Here is a 26,182-nt window from a genome sequence, read left to right as displayed (position 1 = left end):
GGATCAAACAGCCTTTTTATACAATGCAGAGGATTTACCTCTTAGGTACACAGTGGGGAGTATAACAAGCATGCTTTCCTGCATATACAGACTGATTTTACTGTTGTGGGGTTTAGTAACACTTTAAAGGGCTTGTAAAGTCTCCAGGTGTTTCACCCTAATGCATCCATGCATTAAGATGAAAAACCTTCTGTGCTACAGCTGCTCCCAGAGCCCTCCCTTTTTCTCACTTGAGCCGGTCCATTTCAGTGCCGTAGCCACTCCAGCCACTGTCTCCTTCCTCATTGGTTAGATTCATAGCATCAGGAGCCATTGGCCCCCTCTGTTGTCAATCAAATCCATAGACACGGGGGCAGGGCCGAGTCCTGCTGTCTGTGTCAATGGATGCAGCAGCAGGACTCTGGTGCCCCCATGGAAACTGGCTCTCTTTGAGGGCTAATAAAGAGGAGGAGCCAGGAGCGCCGCCGGGGCACACCCGAAGAAGAGGATCGGGACCACTCTGTGCAAAACCTTTGCACAGAGCAGGTAAGTATAAACATGTTTTTTATTTAAAAAAGTAAAAAAAAAAATGAACCTTTACAATCACTTTAATTACATTTTGTTCTGAGAATGAATAAAACATATGAAATATTTTAGGCAGCAGCTCTTGTAAAAGGTGAGCTTGCACTCTATGCTGATAGAAGACTGTACTCTTTTAGGCAGTATGTGTTTCTCTATGAACATCAGAAGACTTGTAACTGGTAAGCAGAGCTGTGACAAGCTCTGTTCTCAGTAAAGTTCTTTAGAAATAGCTGTTTAAATAGAATGGATTAAGTGCTGGAGTTATTTAAACAAGCGAGCAGTGTTAGTAGTGCATGCAGTAAAGGCCAATTTGCAGGCTAAGGAATTCACTTCTCATTGGCTTTCAGATTTTATTTTTACATTAGCAGCATTCAGTCTTCCATTAGAGCACAGAGAACGGCAGCAACAGCAGATTCAGCGTCTTTCATAGCTGAGTGAAGGGAGATATTGGCAGGGTAAGGAGGCTCCTCTATAGTCTGCATTAAAAAGTATCTTACTCAGTTCATTTTAATATCATCTGTTTAGCCTCACTGCACTGACGACTTAAAGTGAGCTTGACAGGCGAAACATATTAGATTAGAATCAAGCTTTTACAGATAAGGAGCAATGTGACGGAAAGAACTCTCCGCTGCGTCAATTGGTACCATACCAAATGACAAAAACTAAAGGCATCTACTATTCCTAAAGCTTTTCCACCTATGTATATCATCTTCTGGGTCCTCAAGTGTCATTAGAACTTCTATAATGTATAATTATGCCATACATGTATAGATCAAGTCTTCTCCTTAGGCTGCTTTCACACTGCAGCGGGAGCGGCGTCGGCGGTAAAGTGCCGCTATTTTTAGCGTCGCTTTACCGTCGTTTTAGTGGCGGTCTGCGGGCGCTAGCGGGGTGGTTTTAACCCCCGCTAGCGGCCGAAAAAGGGTTAAACCCGCCCGCAAAGCGCCGCTGCAGCGGCGCTTTGCCGGCGGTATTGCCGCGGTGTTCCATTGATTTCAATGGGTAGGAGCGGTATAGGAGCGGTGAATACACCGCTCCTTCACCGCTCCAAAGATGCGGCTAGCAGGACTTTTTTCACCGTCCTGCCAGTGCATCGCTCCAGTGTGAAAGCCGGAGGGAAAGGGGCCGGTTTTTTTCAGGCGCTACACAGGCGCTATTTTTAGCGCTGTAACGCCTGAATACCGCCCCAGTGTGAAAGCAGCCTTAGATTCCTATTGTTTCAAGCCTAATTGTCTCTTGCAACAGATGTAAATTATCTCTTAAAGTGATATTATAGGTTCGAATTTTATTTTTTTTAAATAACAAACATGTCATACTTACCTCCACTGTGCAGCTTGTTTTACACAGAGTGGCCCCCGAATGGCGTTTTCTGGGGTCCCCCGGCGACTCTCCCAGCTCCTCCCACCTCAGATAACCCCTTCTGGGAAGTGCTCTCTCAAGGGGGTTACCGAGTCCTGCATTTGACCGCCATAGCTGCTGAGTGCAGGACTTGGCCCCGTCCCCGCGTCATTGGATTTGATTGACAGCAGCGTGAGCCAATAGCTGCGCTGCTATAAATCTATCCAATTAAGAGCCAAGAACCAGGGGCAAAGATCCAGTGCGTGTGCGACGTGGGACTTTCCAGGGCTCAGGCAAGTAAAACAGGGAGCTGGGGGGGGGGGGGTGGGGGGGATAATCATCAGATGTTTTTTCACCTGCATGAAGGTGAAAAAAACAGGAACCTTTACAGCCCCTTTAAATGTAAATGGCTTTTTTGATATGCGCTGTCGGTTTAGGTTTCGTCAATGGTCAAACAAGTGTGATTACAAAGCATTATCATGGTGCATTATAATGGTGCATTATAATGCACCAGTGCCCAGACTTGGAACATTAATAAATAAATACAGCCATTGACATGTTATATATAGTTACATTGGTTCAGCTTGAACCAATGTACTGTAGCTATTTATACAGTATCAATCACTGTATTAGACACTGCTATTCCAGTGATCCAGAAGGAAGTGGACATCACAGGAGTAGCAGTTCTAATACAGTGATTTCCAGCTGTATTGACCAGGTATGATATACTGTATAAATAGGTACATTGGTTCAAGCTGGACCAATGTAATTATATATATCATGTTAAGGAAAAAGGAAAAAGGGGGGGAAAACACTGCGATGAAGCCAAAGGTTAAAGGTCAGCAGCTAACACCCAAACAAACAAAGTTTAGTGAAAATTAGTAAAAATTAGTGTAGCGCTAGTGAATAAATTAGTGTAAAACTCTAAAGTTATGTTCAGAAGGATGGTAATAAAACCAATACTATAACATGTGAAATAATGTGCAAAGGTGAATAAAAAGTATATAGAACGAAAATAGGTGAAAATAGGTGAAATTGATAATTCACTAAATATATGGAAGCAATATATAAATGCACACAAATCTTAATGGGTATCAGCAACTGAAATATAAATCCCAGCGAACAGTCCACATGTATTAGGTGGTGGAAAGTATCAATGTTGGTCTTCCCAGCAATAGAATAAACGACCACACAATTCAACCCGGAACAACGGCTTGTCTGGAGTAATATCAATTAAAGATAATTGAATACTCTTATTGGAAGGATTGGACACATCTGTCATATGACATGGGGTCAAAAGCGCTTGAAATCCTGGGTGGTGTCAATCAGGTATTGTGCGTTGTTGGCAGGTCCCCGTCGATCACTGTATTATCTCTGGATTTCACGATTCACTGGAACTCCAAATGGCTGGATTGTGCGTCTCGAAGCTCCACAGGGTCCGAACATTCACATTGGAATGGCATCCAAGGTATGGTAGGTCAGTAATTATGTTTTTCAGAGCTCTTCATCACAACAAACCTGGGAAAGTATCCACCCAACTTCTTTCTCACATGTTACTTCTGGAAGATCATTCAGAAGAAACATGTGAGAAAGAAGTTGGGTGGATACTTTCCCAGGTTTGTTGTGATTAAGAGCTCTGAAAAACATAATTACTGATCTACCATACCTTGGATGCCATTCCAATGTGAATGTTGGGACCCTGTGGAGCTTCGAGATGCACGATCCAGCCATTTGGAGTTCCAGTGAATCGTGAAATCCAGAGATAATACAGTGATCAACGGGGACCTGCTAACAATGCACAATACCTGATTGACACCACCCAGGATTTCAAGTGCTTTTGACCCCATGTCATATGACAGATGTGTCCAATCCTTCCGGTAAGAGTATTCAATTCTCTTTAATCAATATTACTCCAGACAAGCCGTTGTTCCGTGTTGAATTGTGTGGTCGTTTATTCTATTGCTGGGAAGACCAACATTGATACTTTCCACCACCTAATACATGTGGACTGTTCGCTGGGATTTATATTTAGTTACTGATACCCATTAAGATTTGTGTGCATTTATATATTGCTTCCATATATTTAGTGAATTATCAATTTCACCTATTTTCGTTCTATATTATTACTTTTTATTCACCTTTGCACATTATTTCACATGTGTGTCTTATAGTATTGGTTTTATTACCATCCTTCTAAACATAGCTTTAGAGTTTTACACTAATTGATTCACTAGCGCTACACTAATTTTTACTCATATATAACATGTTGAATGCCTGGAATTATTCTTTAAGCTAGGTTCACACCATTGCAAATTGGATATGGGATCTCCGCAATAGCAGGAGATTTTGACCGGCTCTTTATGAAGTTGGTTCACATATCTTCGCATCACATTTTGCAGAAAAACGATGTGCGTCCTTTGGTCCGTTTCAGGTCCAAATTCGGGCTGAAATCGGACCTGTAGCTGTGAACCAGCACACACTGGACCCATGCTGTGAGCCGTATGTGGCTCATATGTGAACTGAGCCTTAAACTATTTTCATATTTTTAACAAGCAGTAAAAGAACTTTAAAACAAGCCATCAGTGACCTCGCTAGCAGCATGTACTGTGATGTAACCATCCTTAAAAGATTTTTAAAGATCGCAACTCTAAAGTGGTCTATAAAAACTTAAGCTGGCCATACGCTGATTCGGTCGCTCGACAGAAGTCAATCCTTTAATTGATTTCTGTTGCAAGAACATGTTGGAAAATGTTTATTGAAGAGTGCTTGAAGCCAATCAGCAGCCGCTGATCATTGTATTCTGACAACAGTAGGAACCAGTGTCAGAATACAATGTCCTAACGGGATGGATGAAGGAATCAAACTGTGCATGGCCAGCTTTAGAAATGCCCGCAGTTTACATTAGAAGGATGGCAGGCCAAGGGTAAAAAGTTGCATTTTACTGCCTCTTTTGTGAGTTTTGAAGATGAATTTCTCCACAATGCCTATAATTACAGATGCTGGCTTGTTTTAAAGTGGTTTTAATGCTTGTTTAGAATGTGTAAATATGTTATTGAGAAAGGTTTGGACACTATATAGTATCTCACAAAAGTGAGTACACCCCTCACATTTTGTAAATATATTATTATATCTTTTCATGTGACAACACTGAAGAAATTACACTTTTCTACAATGTAAAGTAGTGAGTGTACAGCTTGTATAACAGTGTAAATTTGCTGTCTCTTCAAAATAACTCAACAACCAGCCATTAACCCCCCTGACGGTATTCCCGAGTCTGACTCGGGGTGGATTTTTCATACCAAAAGCGGTATCCCCGAGTCAGACTCGGGACAGCGTCGCTGGATCCAGGAGGAGGTTTACTTACCTTCTCCCTCGGATCCAGCGTTGTCTCCCCGCTGTACGAGCAAGCCGTGTCTCGCTCGATGCATCACACCGCCGATCTCCGTGCCCTGCGAGCATTGCGACGCACGGGCACGGAGATCGGCGCCAAATTCAAAAAGTGAAACAAACAGTAAACATACAGTATAATGTAATCTTACAGATTACATTGCTGTATGTAAATATTTCACATCCCCGTTGTCCCTAGTGGTCTGCCCAGTGTCCTGCATGCACTTTTATATAATAAAAACTGTTCTTTATGCCTGGAAACTGGAGATTGTCCATAGCAACCAAAACTGTCACTGTACATCAAAAATGATTTTAGACCAGCTAGAAAACAGCGATAATAAATTAGAATCACTCGCAGAATTGAGAGATAGCAATTTGTGGGGAGATCCGTCATCAAATACTGAAAAGTATTGACAGTGACAATTCTGCAACTGAGCAAATTTCAGTGTTTTTGATTTGATTACATTATTGAATAATTTTTATTATTGTTATATTATTATTTGGTACAATTATTTATAGTTATTTATTATATTATAATTTATGATTTCATTTTTCAAACTTTATCATACCCGGGATGTCTGCTAGACTCTGGTTTGGACAGATTTAAGTGAGTTATTCCTAAGAATTGCAGGACTACAATATAAAACGCCAAATTTTCATGCAAAATAATGGTACCGCTTTTAGCACCTAAAATCCGAAATAATCGTACCGCCAGGGAGGTTAATGTCTAAACCACTGGCAACAAAAGTGAGTACACTACTAAGTGAAAAAGTCAAAATTGGAATCAAAGTGTCAATATTTTGTGTGGCCACCATTATTTTCCAGTACTGCCTTAACCCTCTTGGGCATGGAGTTCACCAGAGCTTCGCAGGTTCCCACTGGAGTCCTCTTCCACTCCTCCATGACAACATCACAGAGCTGGTGGATGTTAGACCTTCGGTTTGAGGATGCCCCACAGATGCTCAATAGGGTTTAGGACTGGAGACAGTCCATCACCTTTACCCTCAGCTTCTTTAGCAAGGCAGTGGTCATCTTGGAGATGTGTTTTGGGTCTTTATCATGTTGTAATACTGAACTGCGGCCCAGTCTACAAAAGTGAGGGGATCGTGCTCTACTTCAATGTGTCACAGTACATGTTGGCATTCATGGTTACCTCAATTAACTGTACCTCTCCAGTGCCGGCAGCACTCATGCAGCCTCAGACCATGACATTCCCACCACCATGCTTGACTGTAGGCAAGAAAGATTGTCTTTTTACTCCTCACCTGGTTGCCGCCTCTCATGATTGACACCTTCTGAACCAAAAAGGTTTATCTTGGTCTCATCAGACCACAGGACATGGTTCCAGTAATCCATGCCCTTAGTCTGCTTGTCTTCAGCAAACTTTCAGAGAGTGAGAGTGATAACACCAAATTTAACACACCCGCTCCCCATTCACACCTGAAACCTTGTAACACTAACAAGTCACATGACACTGGGGAGGGAAGATGGCTAATTGGGCCCAATTTGGAAATTTTCACTTAGGGGTGTACTCACTTTTGTTGCCAGTGGTTTAAACATTAATGGCTGTGTGTTTTAGTAATTTTGAGGGGACAGCAAGTTTACACTGTTATACAAGCTGTACACTCACTACTTTACATTGTAGCAGTGTCATTTCTTCAGTGTTGTCACATGAAAAGATATAATAAAATATTTACAAACATGTGTACTCACTTTTTATGAGATACTGTATATGTTCACTATAAAGTGTATATCAAAGCAAAAATTGTAATTTTGAAGTGAGTGAGAAAGTCTTAGAACTCCTGTGGGGTTTTTTTTCTGGGGCTTCCCTCACTTGCTGTCAATTTGGCAGACAGGGAATAAGGGGAACTCCACCAGCAAAACAAGGAGGCATACAGATTTTTTATTTGAGTAGAGAAAGGGAATACCAGGACCCTGTCAGATTTATTTTTCTATTTATGTCTTGCATATTATGTTGCATAGTTCCTCTTGCTTCCTGTCTGGTAAAACTGTTATCATCAGGACATGTGGGGGAGAATCAAACAGAGCCCCAAAAAGCAGAAAACAGGGGTGCCAAACCTCCCCCACTCTAAAATTAAAGGTGTGCAATACATATTTCAACTTGATAGAGAAAAGAGGAGAATGGACATGGTGGAGAAGAAACTCCAAACTTCCAAAGTCCAATACATTATCCTGCTACAGAAGTATAGCAATCACTCCAATATGGCGGATGAAGCAGATAACCATATAGTCTGTGCTTTCATTTACATTTCTGCATTTAACACCACTTTTTAAACCCTTTAGCTAGTGTTCATCAAAACAACACTGGGAACAGTGGGGGAGGGGGAGGGGGGGTTATCATAAGCCTCCTTTTAAAAAGAAAGAAAGCAAGCTCCCAATGTTCTTAAGGCTTTTATACAGTATAAGAAAATCGGGTGAACATCTTGGTCCAAAGAATTTTCATACGATTTTCGTATAATGTGTACACAACTTTAGACAGCCGATTATGATTTTTTTGTACGAAAATTCCCTAAGGGACAAACTCCAACATTTTTCTCATACGGGAACAGAACACACGGTTTTCGTCTAATGTGTACCGCTTTCATACAAGATAAATCAGAAAAGAAAGACTGAGCATGATCAGAAACAATAAATGAAAAAAAAGCCTTTGTGGTACGAGAGTTTTCGTATGAATTTTCGTTCATCGCTTTCAATTTGCTGTGAAATAACAAGGAAAATGAGACGATCGCTCGCCTGATTTTGTTATAGTGTGTACCTCACTTTAAGGTGGTTAATAAGTTTTTTTTTTCTTATAAAAATAACAGACGTGTCTATACTTACCTGCTCTGTGCAGCGGTTTTGCACAAAGCAGCCCCCGATCCTCTTTTTCTGGGGTCCCTCCGTCGGTGCTCCAGGCCCCTCCTCTTCGTCTGGTGCCTCCAAGGAGAGACGCTTTTTCTGGGGGGCACCCATGTTGGCTCGCTCACGAGTTTCACTGCTGCATCCATTGGCGCAGACAGTGAGACTCAGCCCTGCCCGTTCCGCGTCAACCCGGTTTGACTGAAAGCCAATTGCTCCTGTTGCTATCAATCTGCCCAATGAGGAGAGAGACAGCGGCAGGTGCCACTGCTCTTGAGCACATCGCTGGATTAGATGGGTTCAGGTAAGAAAATAGAATGCATTAGGGCAGTGATTGCAAACCTAGGCAACAAAGATGTTTTGGGACTACATTTTCCATGATGCTCATGCACCCTGCAGTGTAGTTGAGCATCATGGGTAATGTAGTTCCAAAACATCTGGGGTGCCAAGGTTTGCCATCACTGCATTAGGGTGAAAAGCTTTAAGACTTTAGAATCACTTTAAGGCCACATTTATGCAATTTATGACAACTGTGTTTTACTGCACATTACTGCAGTGCAAGGCAAGGTGTGCACTGAGACGGGATATCAATAATTCAACTTATGACCCCAAAGCAGATGAATAATGCACCAGCACTGCATGCAACACACCGGGCATTGCTGTTAGCACATTTAATATGACCACAATGCATAGTGGTAATGGGCCCTACGAGATAATGGAATTATCACACCATGCTCAATTATGTTATCTCACATCTGGATCTGGAACTTTGTAGACAAGCTAATGGACTGACCACTGGAATTGATCCTTCTGTTAATACCTGATCTTATACTACAGTGAACTAAAAAAAGAATAATTGCAATTATATTGGATTTACTGCATTGCACCGAAGTTCCATACCTCTTCGTTGTAAAGGTGCCCATTACTTTAGTACAGCTGGAATTGTCTCCTCCACATACTCCACATTTGTCAAACTGCAGCTTGGACCCTATAATTCCGTCACATCCCGTACGTATACATTTCCCTTTAACACAGACAGAATGGCTATAGGGCCTACATTCAGTGCCATCGGTCACCTATGGGACAAAACACAAAGTTATCATTATAGAATGAGAGCTGTCCACTACTGAAGATTCCACTCCTCTTCAGAGAAGCCTATCCTACCCTCACCCAACAACTGGATTTTCATTTTGTCCATCAGCTCATCCCCCACAGCTACTACCCTTTGTTTCACTTGACCCTCCCTTCTAGATTATAAGCTCTAATGAGCAGGGCCCTCTGATTCCTCCTGTATTTAATTGTATTGTAATTGTACTGTCTTCCCTCATGTTGTAAAGTGCTGTGCAAACTGTTGGCGTTATATAAATCCTGTATAATAATAATAATAATAATTCCCCCGACCACAAATAAAAATACATATGTCATTAAAATAAATAACAGTATCTTTATTCAGGAATTTATCCAATTGTAATTTTATGCCTTGTACACACGGTTGGAAATTCCAATGGAAAAGATCCGATCAGATATATATATTGTCGGAAAATCCGATCGTGTGTGGGCTCTATCGGACTTTTTTCATCAGAAATTCAGACGGAAAAAATTTGAGAGCAGGATCTCAAATTTTCTGACAAAAAAATCCAACCGGAATTTTTCCAATCGTTTGTAGAGAATTCCGATCGGACAAAGCGCCACGCATGATCAGATCAACTTACGAGAACAAAGCTATTGGCTACTAGCCTCAAAGTAGTCCAGTCGTAACGAACGAACGTCATCATGTTCTGACTGATTGGGTTTTCTGACAACTTTGCCCGACCGTGTGTATTCTACACCAGATTAGGAAAAAATCTATCGGAAAAAATCAGACGGATTTTGTGGTCGAAATGTCCATGACCGTGTGTACAAGGAATTAGGCTTAGGAAGAATTTTATGTTACCTATTGTCTAAATCGGTACATGCTTTAAAAGGTCTTTGTTGTCTTTTTCCTGGCTGTTAGCTAAAAGGGTCAGATGCAAGGTGTAGCCAATCAGAATGAATCTTTTGAACTGACTGCACAGGACTGAAATTTGACTGCTCAGCTCTTTTAGGGTTGTTCAACATTGCACTATCACCTATAATTCTAAAGCCATGTACACACGATCGGATTTTCCGCAGACAAAACCTCTAACTTTTCCAAAGGGAAGTAACGTACTATGTTGTTTTTCAGCTCTTTAGCGCCACCCTTTGGGCTCCTTCTGCTAATTTCATGTTAGTAGAAGTTTGGTGAGTGTTGACTCGTGCTTTTTATTTCACGCTTTTCATTTAGAGCTTTTCAGTTTGTTTCTGAACCTCCGTTCGTCAACCAGACTTGTTTCGGAATTGGAGGAGATAATGTGTTATTTATTATTGGCCTTGGAGTTATTGCTTTGACCGAAGTCCAGTCCAGGAACAGGAGGAGGAGGATTTCTTGCACCAAAAATTGGTTGCTTTATTAATCGTGACCAATTATGTCATATGCCTTTGCTGTGGGAGCTCCAGGAGAATAATCTGGATGATTTTTCGGAAATGATCTCCAGATGACGGACCCCTGCTTTCACCAACTCTTGGCATTGGTGACCCCCCCATGTTAAGAAGCAGGACACATGCATGAGGCTTTTATTTTATTTTTTGGTTGAATAATAATGATTTGATTGGTTATACTTTCTATATTTTTGGATGCATAGAATGCACTTTTTCGTTAAGTTCTATTGGCAGATAGCATGTCTAATTTTATTTGTTTTCTTTTTTTAATGCCCAATAAAAAAATTGTGAAGAATAATACTTGGCTATGTTTTTTACTTCAAATGACAGTTTGGGAGTAGGCAGTAACATTTAAAATAAATACAATGTAGAATTAACAAGGAACACCAACATAGTTGTATCTTTGATCTTAAAAACTATGGGATAATGGTGTTGTGGTAATTTGCAGCAAATAAATAAATAAATAACAAGCATAATAAAATTATTCTTGATATCACTAGAAAAAAAAAGCCTTTGAAAATGTGTATGCCATAACGCCATCAGTATCACCAGCAAAGCAGCTTCATTATTATCCCATTAAGAAGAAGAGAATTGTGTGCTGCTTTTGGAGATTTCATAATTTGGCACGTCACGAATGTTAATTCTCCATTATGAACGCTAGTTTACAAGACCGACTGCTTCTGGCTCGTCCTTGCTTCCGAGCATGCATGATTGTACTTTGGACTTTTGTCCGACTGACTTGTGTACACACATTCAGAAAATCCGACAACAGACATTTGTCCACGGAAAATGTATAAACCTGCCATCAAACATTTGTCCTCAGAAAGTTGGCCAACAATTGTCCAATGGAGCATACTAAAGGTCGGATTTTACGCCAACAGCCTGTCATCGCACAATTCCCCTCAGAATATCCAATCGTGTGTACGAGGCTTTAGACATAACTGGTAGTGCTGACTGCAGCAACAAAGACATGATAGATGTCATTTTTCTTACTTTATAAATGTAGGAATATTAGATCAACTATTTTCAGTCAGAGTCAGGTTTCATAACTTTTCTGAATATTAAAAAAAGAATACATTTAAAATTCTACCTTTTGGGAAAAGACAACATAATATCCAGTTCCTTTGGCTTGACATATAAGTTTGCAGACATCTCCCGGCTGTATTCCTGCGTACTTAGGAACCCACTCAACATACGTCTTCACACCTTTAGCATCGGTCTGATAACCGTTCCTGGCTTCACACTGCTGCTGCCGGAATGATTTAGCTTCACAAGGAAAAGAAGGGAAAATGTCAGTTTCACAGGATTTTCCACTCTGTTGCATACTATATTCTAAACTTATAAGAGAACTTATTTATACCTAAAGCTGAACTCATATCAATAGACACAAATCTATACAGCTCTGCAATTATTACTAAATGTTATTTATTTTTTATATTAATTTGACTTAGTATTAAAGAGGAACTGCAGTCTGCTCACATCATTTGTAATAAAAACATCTTTGTCATTCTGAAGCTTCCCTCCAACCACTTTACATATTATTTTATATAGACTGTGATTCTGTATTTGCCAAATATACTGCAGAAATCTCCTTTCAATAAGTCTGGCTGCCCGTTTTAACTGTGGGCAGCTAAAGCTCCTGCCTGTACACTTCCTGGATTTGCACAGACACACATGGCTCTGCAGCTCTCATTGGCCTTCTTATGACTCATCCGTTTGGCTTCCAAGTTCACAGGCTCCGCCTCTGTGACTGGAGCCCCCGTTCATGGCACTGGGTTCTGAAGAAAAGGCACGGTTGGTAATTTTTTCAGAGTACATGCACCAGTGATTTCATGTTTAGGAGAGATTTACACTACCTACAGGTAAGCCTTATTATAGGCTGACCTATGGGTAAAAGTAGGGATGGGCCAAACACCCTCCCCCGTTCGGACCAGCACATGCGAACATGCAAAAAGTTCTAACGAACATGCAAACCCTATTAACCCCCCTGACGGTATTCCCGAGTCTGGTTCGGGGTGGAATTTTTATACCAAAATCGGTAACCCCGAGCCAGACTCGGGACCGCATCGCTGGATCCAGGAGGATGTTTACTTACCTTCTCCCTCGGATCCAGTGATGTCCCCCTGCTGTACGAGCGAGCCGTGTCTCGCTCGATTTATCACGGAGCCGATCTCCGTGCCCTGCGAGAGTTGCGACACACGGGGACGGAGAACCGCGCCAAATTCAAAAAGTGAAACACACAGTATACATACAGTATAATGTAATCTTACAGATTACATTGCTATATGTAATTATTTCACCTCCCCTTTGTCCCTAGTGGTCTGCCCAGTGTCCTGCATGCAGTTTTATATAATAAAAACAGTTTGTTATGCCTGGAAACTGGAGATTGTCCATAGCAACCAAAACGGTCCCTTTACATCAAAAATGGTTTTAGACCAGCTAGAAAACAGCGATAATAAATTGTAATCACTTGCAGAATTGAGCGATAGCGATTTGTGGGGAGATCCTTCATCAAATATTCAAAAGCTATGACAGTGACAATTCTGCAACTGAGGAAATTTCAGTGTTTTTGATTTGATTACATTATTGAATAATTTTTATTATTGTTATATTATTATTTGGTACAATTATTTATAATTATTTATTATATTATAATTTATGATTTCATTTTTCAAACTTTATCATACCCGGGATGTCTGCTAGACTCTGGTTTGGACAGATTTAAGTGAGTTATTGCTAAGAATTACAGGACTACAATATAAAACGCCAAATTATCATGCAAAATAATTGTACCGCTTTTAGCACCTAAAATCCGAAATAATCTTACCGCCAGGGAGGTTAAAGTCTATTGGACATGAACATAGAAAAGGCTTATATGCATGTTATTGCCATAAAAAGTGTATGGGGATCTGCGTCCTGCCCCTCATGCACAACAAAACGTTTTTAAAACAACCGTTTTTTCGGGAGAAAGGAGCGTGGTCCCCCCCAGGGGGCATACCAGGCCCGGATCTGGTATGGATTTTAAATAGAACCCCATGGGCTCCCGCAAAATCTGTATCAAATCCTTATCCGAGCGCCCCCCCCCCCCCTTACCATAATAGGCCACAACATGGAGAAAGTGCTTTGGGGTCCCCAAAACATAGGGGGGGGGGTGGGCTGTGTGCAGTAGTACTCTGGGGTTTGAGTAAAGCACCCAAATTCGCATTGACGTGCTCCAAACGCTCTGTACACTGTGCGGCTGGGGCTGTGTACATGACGCCTAAAACTTATAAATATAAAATAAAATAACATTGACCTTAAACCAGTAGCGTTTCCCTGCAAGAATTAGCACTTAAGAATTAAGGGCTCTTCGCTGAATAAAGCAGTCAAAGAACAATGCAATTAAGCTGTGGTTGGTAAAAAAAAAAAAGCTGCTAAATTACTCAGAAGTCACACCGCATGACTGTAAATTTCCCCAGAGTTACACAAGATAATTTAAAACTTTAAACGAAATGTCATGTGGACATTGTAAACAAGTTGCATTACTCTTCTTGTTTCATGCTGACCCTCTTGGCTGGAAGCCTATTAATTTGAGCTAATTATACTAAAGCAGGCCTGCACATACCTTCATTTGACATACTTGCACTTAATCTCTCTAGATGAGCTCCTTGTGTCCTCGCTTGAATGCCGGAACTTTTATGTCTCTTCCTCTATGCTCCTATCACCACACCAAATCTACATCCCAGTGGCCCGTACTGCACTTCTACTGAGCCCACCACCAGTCACTGTGTAGAACAGACTAGTAGGAGTAGGAATCCCCTTTAGGGAGCCCTCCAGGAAATCATTTACATAAGAAAACTCTTATCTCTGATACGGCTTACCAGGTTGCTAATGTAAAACTGAAAATTTCCGTTTATTATCGCGCCATCATTATTATCAAGAGGATAAAACTTTGTTTGCTTTGACCTTTTTTCCATTCTACATCCACTGTTCTGACAATTGAGGAGTGGAAACTGTGACGGACTCACTCAGGACAGGGGCTTTTGGAGGGGACTGAATGTTAGCCTCTTGCCAACTGATTATGGGCCCTGGCATTTGGGGGAACGGTGCTCTATGTGACCTGTATGCCTGGGAACCCTTGAGGTGATGTTACTTTTGATTCGGGTCCATGTCCCCCAAGACACACAGACTCTGGGGACGACCCTGTATCTGCCATATTAGAAATCGTGACTGATTCATACTGTCGTGACACATACTGCGAGGAGATGCTGATGTCATCAACTCCAGCCACCTGTCTGTTGTCTTCTATAATGTAAATGAGTCTAATCTGGCTTGCCACAACATCTAAGAGTAATTCACCCATTGTTGTTTGTGTTAATTAACTCTGCTATTGTGAGAAGGTTTTCTTGGATTTGCCCAAAGACTATTCTTGGTTGTTAATTCTGAACAATACATGATCATTGAAAGAGGTGATCACATTGACCTCTGGAGAAGGACTGTCTGGTCACCTAGGCTGCCTTAAGTGCTGTGTTAATTAACATGTTAATTATATACCGTAATTGTCTTTTAAATTGTTGCTAGAGGGGAGGGGGAGCATCCATGAGCCAGCCCTACCTCGTTATCTAACCCCTTGTGTTAAAAGTGTATAAAAAGGCTATATTCTGCCCAATAAATCATTCAAAATTCTACAAGCTATTTTTGGCTAGACTTGTATTCAATGCAGCTATTGTAATATATCTCTCTGATGGTCAGACTGGAGAAAGTGGCATTACTGACGGAAGCACTCAGCAGAGTGTGGGCTAGGATCCGTTACAGATACCTTTCAATAATACATCATTGGATATAATCCATTACATATTTAATTTACAGGAATGAACAAACCTTCATGGTAAAGACCATTTTACTTCCGGATTAACTTTTATTAGTGCATGATCAGAGTTAAGATTTTTCTCAGCTGGAAGCTAATTTAGCAAATAAAAATTAGTTTGTTACAATTACATTTGCATACCTCCCAACTTTTTGAGATGGAAATCAGGGACACCTATCAGCAAAAGTGTGCAGGCATAGGACACACCCATGACCATGCCCGCTTAAAGGAGAATTGTACAAAAAAACAAAATTGCTTAACTACTTAAGCCCTGGACCATTTGGCTGGCCAAAGACCAGAGCGTTTTTAGCGATTTGGCACTGCATCAATTTAACTGACAATTGCGCAGTCGTGCGACATGGCTCTCAAACAAAATTGACGTCCTTTTTCCCCCACAAATAGAGCTTTTTTTTGGTGTTATTTGGTCACCTCTGCAGTTTTTATTTTTTGCGCTATAAACAAAAAAATAGCAACAATTTTGAAAAAAACAATTTTTTTTTACTTTTTGCTATAATAAATATCCCCAAAAAATATATAAAAAAACGATTTTTTTCCTCAGTTTAGGCTGATACACATATAATTGTACTAAAGTAGATCTATCGGTTAGCCTGTCAGATTTTTTTGCATGCGATGACTGCCAGCGGCTATAGACACCAGCAATAATCATTGTTTTGCTGGCAGGGTAGTCTCCCCACCAGTAAAATACAATAGTGCTGCAGGAGGAATTCCCCCATCAACACTGACTGTATTGATGGAACATAAATTGCATTTATGGCTTGCGTAAGTTTTAGCAAGAAAACATATACAGAGCTAGAAATAAATTATGATACACTCGCAAAGTCTTTTGTTCCATTTTTTTGATTGTCTGATGAAAAGGGACTTTTTTGTACCCCCCAAAAAAGAGCATTGGCTGTTTTTATATGCATGTCTTATGAATAAAATGTATTCTGCACACCTCAGTTTTGACGCTTTCCTCCATGAACTGTTAGGCTGTCTCAGGGTGTAAGGAAGGCCCCCAAAAACATATAGTCACATAAAGAGCCCCTATCCTGTTCTTTACACCATTACCATCTAGAGGTGACAGGTTCACTTTAAACATTTTGCTGAATGCTTTCATTTTTTATGGTTTTTCCCCTTATTAATCTGTTTATTCTCTTTAGTTTGCAAATGATTATTTTCAGTAAAATGAATCATTCAGGTGTGATGAAACATCATATTATCTGATAGCTGAATTGTGCATCCTTGTAAAACCAACCTAGACACTAATGGGATTGTACAACATTCTCTATTATTGTTGAGATGTTCCCAGCAGGGCCCTGCTCTCACCGCTGTGATATTAGATTGTGTATTTTTAATCTTTCCGTCTCACTCGGTACATCCCAATTTATAGAAAAAAAAGAGTGCATACTGTAAATGTACATTTATTCATATCATTCATTAATGAGTCCTGACACTCTTTTGTAATGGTAAACCAGGCAGTAGTCAACAACCTGATTAGAACAGATGAAGGTTATTTCTTCTCGACAAAAGCTAAATATGCTGTTAAAACCAATATATGCAAAGTTCCCAAACACAATACAAGGCTTTTCAATGCTAACATTCAATGATCTCATATGCATGAAGTTGCGTGATAGCATCTTCAGGAGTTTCAAGGATTTAGGCAAGCTGGAATTCTCATTAAAGTAGAACCATAGGCACTTGGATAGAGTAAAGGAAGGGTATAACCCCCGTCAGATTTTTTTTTTCCGCCACCTGTGTCCCATGGCTGAGATTTCTCTTTCTTTCCCATAGCCAAAAAAGAATTCCTTGGGGACCCCCAGGTCACCAGAACTAGTGTCCCTATTGGAAGATTTCCCCTCGACTACGTTTCTGGGGACAACCCTTTCCTTTACTTTCACTTTCAATGATAATGGTAAAAATGACAAACAGAGAGCGTGAATCTCCTTAATGGGGGCACAGACAGCAATAAAAACTGACAAGCGTTCTAATACCTCTGCACTTGATACGTTTTCCCCTTAATCATACTTTAAGTACATTAAACCTAGATCCTCTAAACTTTTTAGACTTTGTATCGCTGTCCTAAACCCACTTTATTATTTCCATTATTAACATTATTGTTATACATGGCCAAATAGTCTAAAGCAACTGTAGGCAGTTTGGAATTGGTGGTTCTGGATGTGCATCTGGCTTTTAGGGTGTAAGGCAATGACTTTCATGGGTTCACCTACTGTCCTAAAATGAGGACTAATCCTCATTATATTATTGTTGGGATAGAATGAGACATGTGAATAACCCCTACACATAAAGAGGGTCAAACTCCGATGATATCAGTGACATGTCCTTTTTTCAATACAGGAGCAACATAACCCTGCCTAAGTTGACTTCTCATAAAGCATGATTAAGCCCATATGGGTGAAACATGTTAGACAGGAGCTTCCATAGACAATTATTTAAGTGCAATGCTCTTTGTTTGTAGCAAGTATGTGGAGGGGGGGGGGGGGGGCTCCTGGGATTGGCACCTGGTATCTGCAAAAGAGGAACTGGTACTTCTGTTGAGTGGTGCTTTTATTTGAGATTTTCATGTGAATACCTTCTTTTTTAAGAAGGCTTTACTCAGCCACCCAATGGTTAAAGTGAGGGCTTTTTTATTTTAGTTCCCTTTAATCATAACGGGTAGGGTGTACTGTATTACTGATATGCTCTATCTAAAGGAGGCGATTCTAGTAGCTGGGTGCCAAAGTTTGTGATGATTTCAAGAAATCCAGCCCTACTTGAAGCCGATTTCTGGCTTTATCAATGCTCCCCTCTCCCCTCTCCTGCCTCTGTGTGTTTTGCTTTCGAACAACGTAATTTCTGAGCCCTGCAACACAATTCTCTTTTCCAGCTCCTTTTCAGTACACATTGGAATGAGATAACCAAACTATAAGGGAATGGTAGGGTCAGTATGCACTTGTCCTTCAATACTTAAAAAGTACAGAGCATCCGTCACAAAGCAAACCTCATTAATGGCAGCGGTGGAATATTCAGAAGCCACTCTTATCCAAGGAAGCATATACTCTCGGCATTGCAGAGTACCCCCATGAACAGGAGAAAGAACAGAAGGGGTCTCTAATAAAGTATTATTCAATGAAATGCATCAATTGCATGTGTAATACAGGCATACCCCACTTTAAGTACACAATGGGGTTTATTTACTAAAGCTGTAAAGTGCAAAATCAGGCTCACTTCTGCATAGAAACCAATGAGCTTCCAGGTTTTATTACCAAAGCTTAACTGAACAAGCTGGGGTTAGAAGTTCATTGGTTTCTATGCAAAAGTGAGCCTTATTTTGCACTTTCCAGCTTTAGTAAATAAACCCCATTGTGTACTTAAAAGTGGGGTATGCCTTTACTGTGTTTTGAATAGTGTGTGACACTTTGTTTTATTGGTTATTTTAATAAAAATACTACTAGAAGGTATATGCCCCACTCTTATTTCTATTGTTCATTAGGGCACTCTGTTATGCCTGGAATAAATGTTTTCTGCACTGCTCTCTGCATCATTGTAATGTTAGGTTGATAACCACATAGGGGCCAATGCCATGACAGCCTGCACTCACAGGATGTCCTCGATCCTCTGGGTTGAAATTATGCTGGGAATCATTTATCCTGTAAATCTCAGTACATCTCATTTTAAGGAATTATTGTGGTGCATGTGAAGAGAAGGTGAGTATTACAGTCTAAGCTCTTTTTTTACTGTAATGCTGCCTAAATAAAAACATAACTTAAAGTTTGTAGAATGTATCCCTTGTGCTAATGTTGTCATTGACAGATTTCACCTAATAAAAGAGGCATCGGCAAAAGGAACACATTGTACTGACTGTAAGTTATAGCCCTTGTGCTGATTTTTTTTGTGTTTATTTAGGCTGCACTTAGGCCTTAACCACTTCCCGCCTGTGAAGAATAATGGCCGGGCGGTGGTTCAGTTATCCTGACTGGGGGTCATATGACGTCCCACAGGATAACAGCACACCCGTGGGGGCGAGCATCGCGGAGATCAGTGGTGCGGTGTGTCAGTCTGACACACCGCTACACCGATCTTGGTAAAGAGCCTCCCATGGGAAAAAAGTCCTGCAAGCAGCATCTTTAGGGCAGTGCGGGAGCGGTTTATACACCGATCCTAAACCGCCCCTGCCATTGAAATCAATGGGCACCACTGCTGAAGCACCTGCAAAGCACTTCGGCAGCAGTTCTTTTTGTGTGCTTTTACCCCTTTCCTCTGCTGTTAGCGGTGGTTAAAAGCACCCCGCTATCGGCCGAAAAAACAGCGCTATAACAGCGGTAACGTACCGCTTTCCTTAAGTCCATAGTGATAAAGTGCAAAAGTCCTTAAAATAAGTGCAACATCCAGTGCTTGAATAGATCAGGCAAAATTGTCTCCTTACCAGATCCAAAGACTGATCAAGGTCTGTACTCTCATCTGTGAGCTCTATTTCCCCTCACATTAGGTGCAGACCAGCTTGGCTTATCCAGCCTCCCAGCAGGGGATCGTTGGCGAAAATGAGCCAAAGATGTAGCCACAGGATATCCTGAGAAGCCGATTCAATTAGTGATCATAGAAAAAAAGGGAAACTCATTGCACATTGTTCAAATTAAAAACAGGCATTTATTAAAAAATTACTTACAAGACTGTAATCACAGGCATTAGAAACAAAAATCGTCCTAGCACTGTCATGAGCTGAAGTCACCACTATTTCCTGCCCCCCGAAATGTATGTCGGCTGAGCTGGAAATATCGGCAACATCAATACGCTTGTGAGGGTGCTAGGACGATTTTTGTTTCTAATGCATGTGATTACAGTCTTGTTGTAAGTAGTTTCTTAATAAATGGCCATTTTTAATTTGGGCAGTAAGTTTCCCTTTTTTCCTATGATCACTGATTGAATCGGCTTCTGAGGATATCCTGTGGATACATCTTTGGCTCATTTTCACCAACGATCCCCTCCTGGGAGGCTGGATAAATCAAGCTGATCTGCACCTGAGGGGTATTAGAGCTCACAAATGCGAGAATAGACCTTGATAGGTCTTTGGATCTGGCAAGGAGACAATTTTTTCTGATCTATTCAAGTACTGGTTGTTGCACTTGTTTTAAGGACTTTTGCACTTTATCACCATGGACTTTATTGTTTAAATGATTATCATTCATTATATTTGACGGTTGATTCACATATTTAGACAGCGCAATACATTTTTTCCAAATAACAATAGCTGAACTAACAAAACTTGACTTCGTGACCTTTGAAGGAAGAGAACTAGATGGTTATTTTATGTGCCTGATGTTATTCTTTAAATGAATTGTAATGCTAACATATTCATTTCTGCACTTATTAAAACAGTAAAAAAAAAAATCTTGTTTAAACAACCTGCAATTCTGTTTGGTAACCCCTCCATAAACAGAAGACATAATAATGGCTATAGCTTACCATTAGATGGACAAGAATTAACATTGCACGACCGGTTGATTGCACGCTTCCCTGTGCAGTATCTTCCGCTGTTTCTTGGGGCAGGATCATTACAGTGACGATAAGCAAATTGCACTCCTCCTCCACATGTGCGAGAACACTGGCCCCATGGTCCCCAGGACCCCCAGTTTCCATGACTGGAAATCTGCATTACAAAAGATTGATAAAACTAGAACCTTCAAGCCAACAGAATTGTAGATTGCTAAAAATGTGGTATTTCCAGGCCCAATGCATAAAAAAAGAAGTTGTTGGTACCTATAATAACCAACTGGATTTTCCATTTACAGTAGCACTCTAGGCAAGGGGTTTCCGAACTTTCTAAGTAAGGGGCCGGTTAATGTCCTTCAGGCTTCATGGGGGGCTGGATTGTGGCCAGTGAGAGTAGAAAATGCCCTGGCATCAGTGCCCCATCATTGGTTTTAATGGCAGCAATAGTGCCCCATTGATGGGGTCAGTAGAGGGAATGGTGCCATGTCATTGGTGTCAGTTAGTGGTATAGTACCCTGAAGGCCAGAGAAAGGCAAGCAAAGGGTCACATCCGGCCCCCCGGCCACAGTTTGGAGACCACTGCTCTAGGCCATCAACTAACCACAGTTGGAATACATATATGTATATGTTTATAGCTCTCATTTCTCCACCTTCAGAAAATTGGAAAAAATTATAAGATGTTTGTTTCCAAATTACAATCTGACCTGGATGCAGTTTGATTGGAATGTTTAATATTGACAAATGTAAAGTTGTGCTTTTTGAGAGCTACAAACCTGCTGGCAATAAACCTAGGAGGAGTACATCTGAGTGAATCAATCATACAATAGATTATAGATCATAGAGATTCTTGCCACAGTGCAAACCATTTTCAAAGGGTAAGTTCACCTTTACAGAAAACTCTGTATGATGAACTTACACAGGTCCCCCCTCACCTGTCCCAGGTCCCGCTGACCTGGACCATGGATATCTCCAGTTCTAAGGCCGGGTATATCCTCGCCAGGAGCCCGGGGCTTAGAAATCCCCTGAGCTGAATGTCCAAAACGTCCCTCATTAGGAGGGACATTTTGGAGCATTCTAATTGGTCAGTGCAGTCACATGGGCGGCACCGACCAATCAGCATCCGCATAGCGTGTCCTGTCAGCTATGGAGAAGACGCTTGGATGGCGAGAGGATTTCTAAGCCCCAGATTCAGATTCCAGTTTTTTTTTGTCAAAACTTATTCAAACAAGCTGAAGTTAGAAGCTAGCATGCACAGCTGCACCAGATTTTGCACCAGTTTTAGTAAATCAACCCCTATGCATCTATGCACAGGAAGCAGCAGAATTTAAAGGGAAAAAAAACCCTTAACATTACTTGGGTATTTGGGAGAGGGGCATTTCACCAGAAAAAGCACCTGATGTGCCTAAACATGTCTAAACGCTAGGCATATTTTGTGCTTGAGCGGTCATTCATTTCAATGGCCGGAATAAATTAATATTCTGGCCAATCCAGTAAATGAACTCCCAAACACTTGAAGCACGTACGCGTACCTAAACTCTTTTGCAAATCGTGGTTTTAGGCACATTTTTTATGTGGCTCTTCTCCTGTCAGGAGAAAAGAGCATTCAGAAGAGCTGGGCAAATGGCCAGTTTGCGTGAGGCCTAAATAAGAGAAAAGAATACATACCGAGTAGAACTTCTTTTTGGTTTTATCAACGCACTTCCCATTCAGACATATTCTCCCTTTTCCACAAGGTGTTCCCTCTACCGCAGGCAGCTTCTTGGTTAAACACACCATCTGACCTTGACGAACCACCGCACACCATAGACGTGAGCAGACATCCATTCCAGGACACACGGTATATGTCGGCCCAAAGGCAAGTTTGCATTGACGAACAGCATCATAACTCTGTCCGGGAAGCTCCTCTGGTCCCAGAATCTGATTTCTCGGTTGATCTAGCAGACAGTTTCCTGCAATACAGATCATAACAAGGTTAGACAAGAGGACACACACTTATGTCTGGCCTTATACGGCCTTGTTTTCCTTAGGGCCTATTTAGACTATGTGCAGTAACACTTATGCATTAATGTAATAGGGTTGATTTACTAAACACAAATAGACTGTGCACTTGCACTCATTTTCCCCAGAGATTAATGAAAGTGGCAAAGCTTCATTTTGCAAAGAATACTCAGGTGCAAGGAAAATAAAAAAAAACAGCATTTTTGCTTGCACATGATTAGATGATGAAAATCAGCAGAGCTTCCCCACATTCACTAAGCTATGGGAAAAGGAGTACAACTTTTACCGTGCACAATGTAATAGCCTTTAGTAAATCAACCCTAATGTTTTATCATTTAGTAAAGTTGACCCGCACTGCATGAAGGCAGTTTACCTTAACAAACCAAAATAGGCATCTGACCCTTTTTTTCAATGCGCCACACCACAACATAGATGTGTGGCCTGGTGCGCTGGCAAGGTTTTTTTGTTGCATCACTCACATGTAAGTGGGCCCTTAATTTGTATGTAAAGGAAAAACTTTGGCAACACAGAATGGGCAGACTTGTTACAGATGATAGAAAGGCAACAGTAACTCAAATAATCACTCGTTACAACCAAGGTATGCAGAATACCATCTCTGAACATGCAATATATACAACCTTGAAGCAGATGGGCTACAGCAGTAGAAGATCGCATCGGGTGCCACTCCTGTCAGCTAAGAACGGGAAACTGAGGCTATAATTCACACAGGCTCAAAACTGGACGATAGAAGATTGGGAAAACGTTGCCTGGTCTGATGACTATTTCAACTGCGATATTCAGATGGTAAGGTCAGAATTTGATGTAAACAACATGAAGCATGGATACATCCTGCCTTGTATCAACGGTTCAGGCTGGTGGTGTGGTGGTGTAATGGTGTGGGGGATAATCTCTTGGCACACTTTGGGCCCTTAGTACAAATTAAGCATTGTTTAAATGACATGGTTGAGTATTGTTGCTGACCACGTCTATCCATTTATGACTACAGTGTAACCATTTTCTGATGGTTCCTTCCAGCAAGATAATGCACCATGTCACAAAGTTCAAATCATCTCATCACTGGTTTCTTGGACATGACAATGAGGTCACTTTACTCCAATGGCCTCCACAGTCACCACATCTCAATACAATAGAGCACCTTTGGGGTGTGGTGGGAGATTGGCGTCATGGATGTCCAGCCGACAAATCTGCAGCAACTGTGTGATGGTATCATGTCAATATGGACCAAAATCTCTGAGGAATGTTTCCAACACCTTGTTGAATCTACGCCACAAAGAATTAAGGCACTTCTGAAGGCAAAAGGGGGTCCGACCCAGTACTAGCATGGTGTACCTAATAAAGTGGCTGGTGAGTGTATATGCTGAACAGTATACATAGAACAAGCATATATCAGGAGCTCTGAAGTTACTCTTTTGGATCTGCATACTCCAGGCCACTGACTTAAAGCCAATGCATCAGTATAATAACCAGAAAAATTGCATATTTAGAAAAAGGTCAGTCTTTCTGTTTTACCCAGAAAATGTTTACTTTGTTGGGAGGTACTTAGATTATTAATAATCAAAGTAGAATATAGATAGAGCTATTGGGTTGATTTACTAAAGGGAAATAGACTGTGCACTTTGCAAAGCGCAGTTGCTCCAGAGCTTAGTAAATGAGGTAAAGCTTCACTTAGCAAAGAGTACCCAATCACGTGCAAAGAAAATTTAAATACAGCATTTTTGCTTGCACATGATTGGATGATGGAAGTCAGCAGAGCTTCTGCTCATTTACTAAGCGCTGGAGCAACTACTCTTGCAGAGGGCCGCAGACTTGCAAAGTGGACAGTCTATTTGCCTTTAGTAAATCAACCCCTATGGGATTACAAGTAACTAAAGCAAATGATGAGACTACTATGGGGCCCAGAAGAACAAGGGACCAAGAGCTGTTTGCCTGCACTATGACTTATGCAAGCAATAAAAGAATCGCAAAAGTCATTCAGATAAAAGATGAACTATATATATATATATATATATAAATATATATATATATACCGTATATACTCGAGTATAGGCCGACCCGAGTATAAGCCGAGGCCCCCAATTTACCCCCAAAAAACTGGGAAACCTATTGACTCGTGTATAAGCCGAGGGTGAGATATGCCTGTCCATCCCTGTGTGTGTCCGTCCATCCCTCTGTGTCCGTCCATCCCTGTGTGTCCGTCCATCCCTGTGTGTGTGTCCATCCATCCATCCCTGTGTGTGTGTCCATCCATCCATCCATCTCTGTGTGTGTGTCCATCCATCCATCCCTGTGTGTGTGTGTGTGCGTCCATCCATCCATCCATCCCTGTGTGTGTGTGTGTGTGTGTGTGTCCATCCATCCATCCATCCCTGTGTGTGTGTGTGTGTGTCCATCCATCCATCCATCCCTGTGTGTGTGTGTGTGTCCATCCATCCATCCCTGTGTGTGTGTGTGTGTGTGTGTGTGTGTGTGTGTGTGTGTGTGTGTGTGTGTGTGTGTCCGTGCAGCCTTGTGTGTCCAGCCTACCTGTGCCCCGAGCCTCCGTCCGGTCCCGTCCCGAGCCTCCGTGTCGTCCCGTCCCGAGCCTCCGTGTCGTCCCGTCCCGAGCCTCCGTGTCGTCCCGTCCCGAGCCTCCGTGTCGTCCCGTCCCGAGCCTCCGTGTCGTCCCATGCCAGGATCGCCGCTCTTCGTCGGCGCCCTGGCGGCCATTCCCCTGTTCAAAAGCCGCGCCTCCGCCTCCGCCTGTGATAGGCGGAACACTCAATTTCCCAGCAGTCAGTGTTCCGCCTATCACGGACATCGGCTCATCCGTGAGCCGATGTCCGTGATAGGCGGAACACTGACTGCTGGGAAATTGAGTGTTCCGCCTATCACAGGCGGAGGCGGAGGCGGAGGCGCGGCTTTTGAAAGGTAGAATGGCCGCTGTCTGTCTGCTCGACACGCTGTTCGGGCAGTCAGACAGCGGTGACTCGAGTATAAGCCGAGGGGGGCACTTTCAGCCTCAAAAAAGAGGCTGAAAATCTCGGCTTATACTCGAGTATATACGGTATATATATATATATATATATATATATATATATAGTAGTTTGGGAACTTTATATCCATGCTGTGGAGTTAATACTCCTTTTCAGTGGTGGAAAAGCTGTTGAGATTAAAATTGGAGAGACAGGGCTTTCATGGTAAAGACTTGGT

At 41.5% G+C, this 26,182-nt stretch overlaps 1 protein-coding gene across 1 annotated transcript in view; it reads right to left on the bottom strand.

Moving 5' to 3' along the window:
* The window catches only part of ADAMTS5 (ADAM metallopeptidase with thrombospondin type 1 motif 5), a 169,742-nt gene that overhangs the window by 28,202 nt on the left and 115,358 nt on the right, over positions 1 to 26,182 (bottom strand). The window contains exons 4-7 of the mRNA XM_077480030.1: positions 22,640 to 22,923; positions 20,948 to 21,131; positions 11,732 to 11,907; positions 9,046 to 9,221 (exon numbers count right to left, since the gene is read on the bottom strand). Coding sequence (XP_077336156.1) covers positions 9,046 to 9,221; positions 11,732 to 11,907; positions 20,948 to 21,131; positions 22,640 to 22,923 — 820 coding nt within the window. The remainder of the gene's footprint in view (positions 1 to 9,045; positions 9,222 to 11,731; positions 11,908 to 20,947; positions 21,132 to 22,639; positions 22,924 to 26,182) is intronic.

This window comes from Lithobates pipiens, unplaced genomic scaffold, assembly GCF_037356315.1.
Source record: "Lithobates pipiens isolate NorthernLeopardFrog02 unplaced genomic scaffold, aLitPip1_a1.2 Scaffold_16, whole genome shotgun sequence".
NCBI classification, from domain to species: domain Eukaryota; kingdom Metazoa; phylum Chordata; class Amphibia; order Anura; family Ranidae; genus Lithobates; species Lithobates pipiens.
The sequence above is the reverse complement of the archived record's forward strand: the minus strand, read 5'-3'. Positions and strand labels throughout refer to the sequence as shown.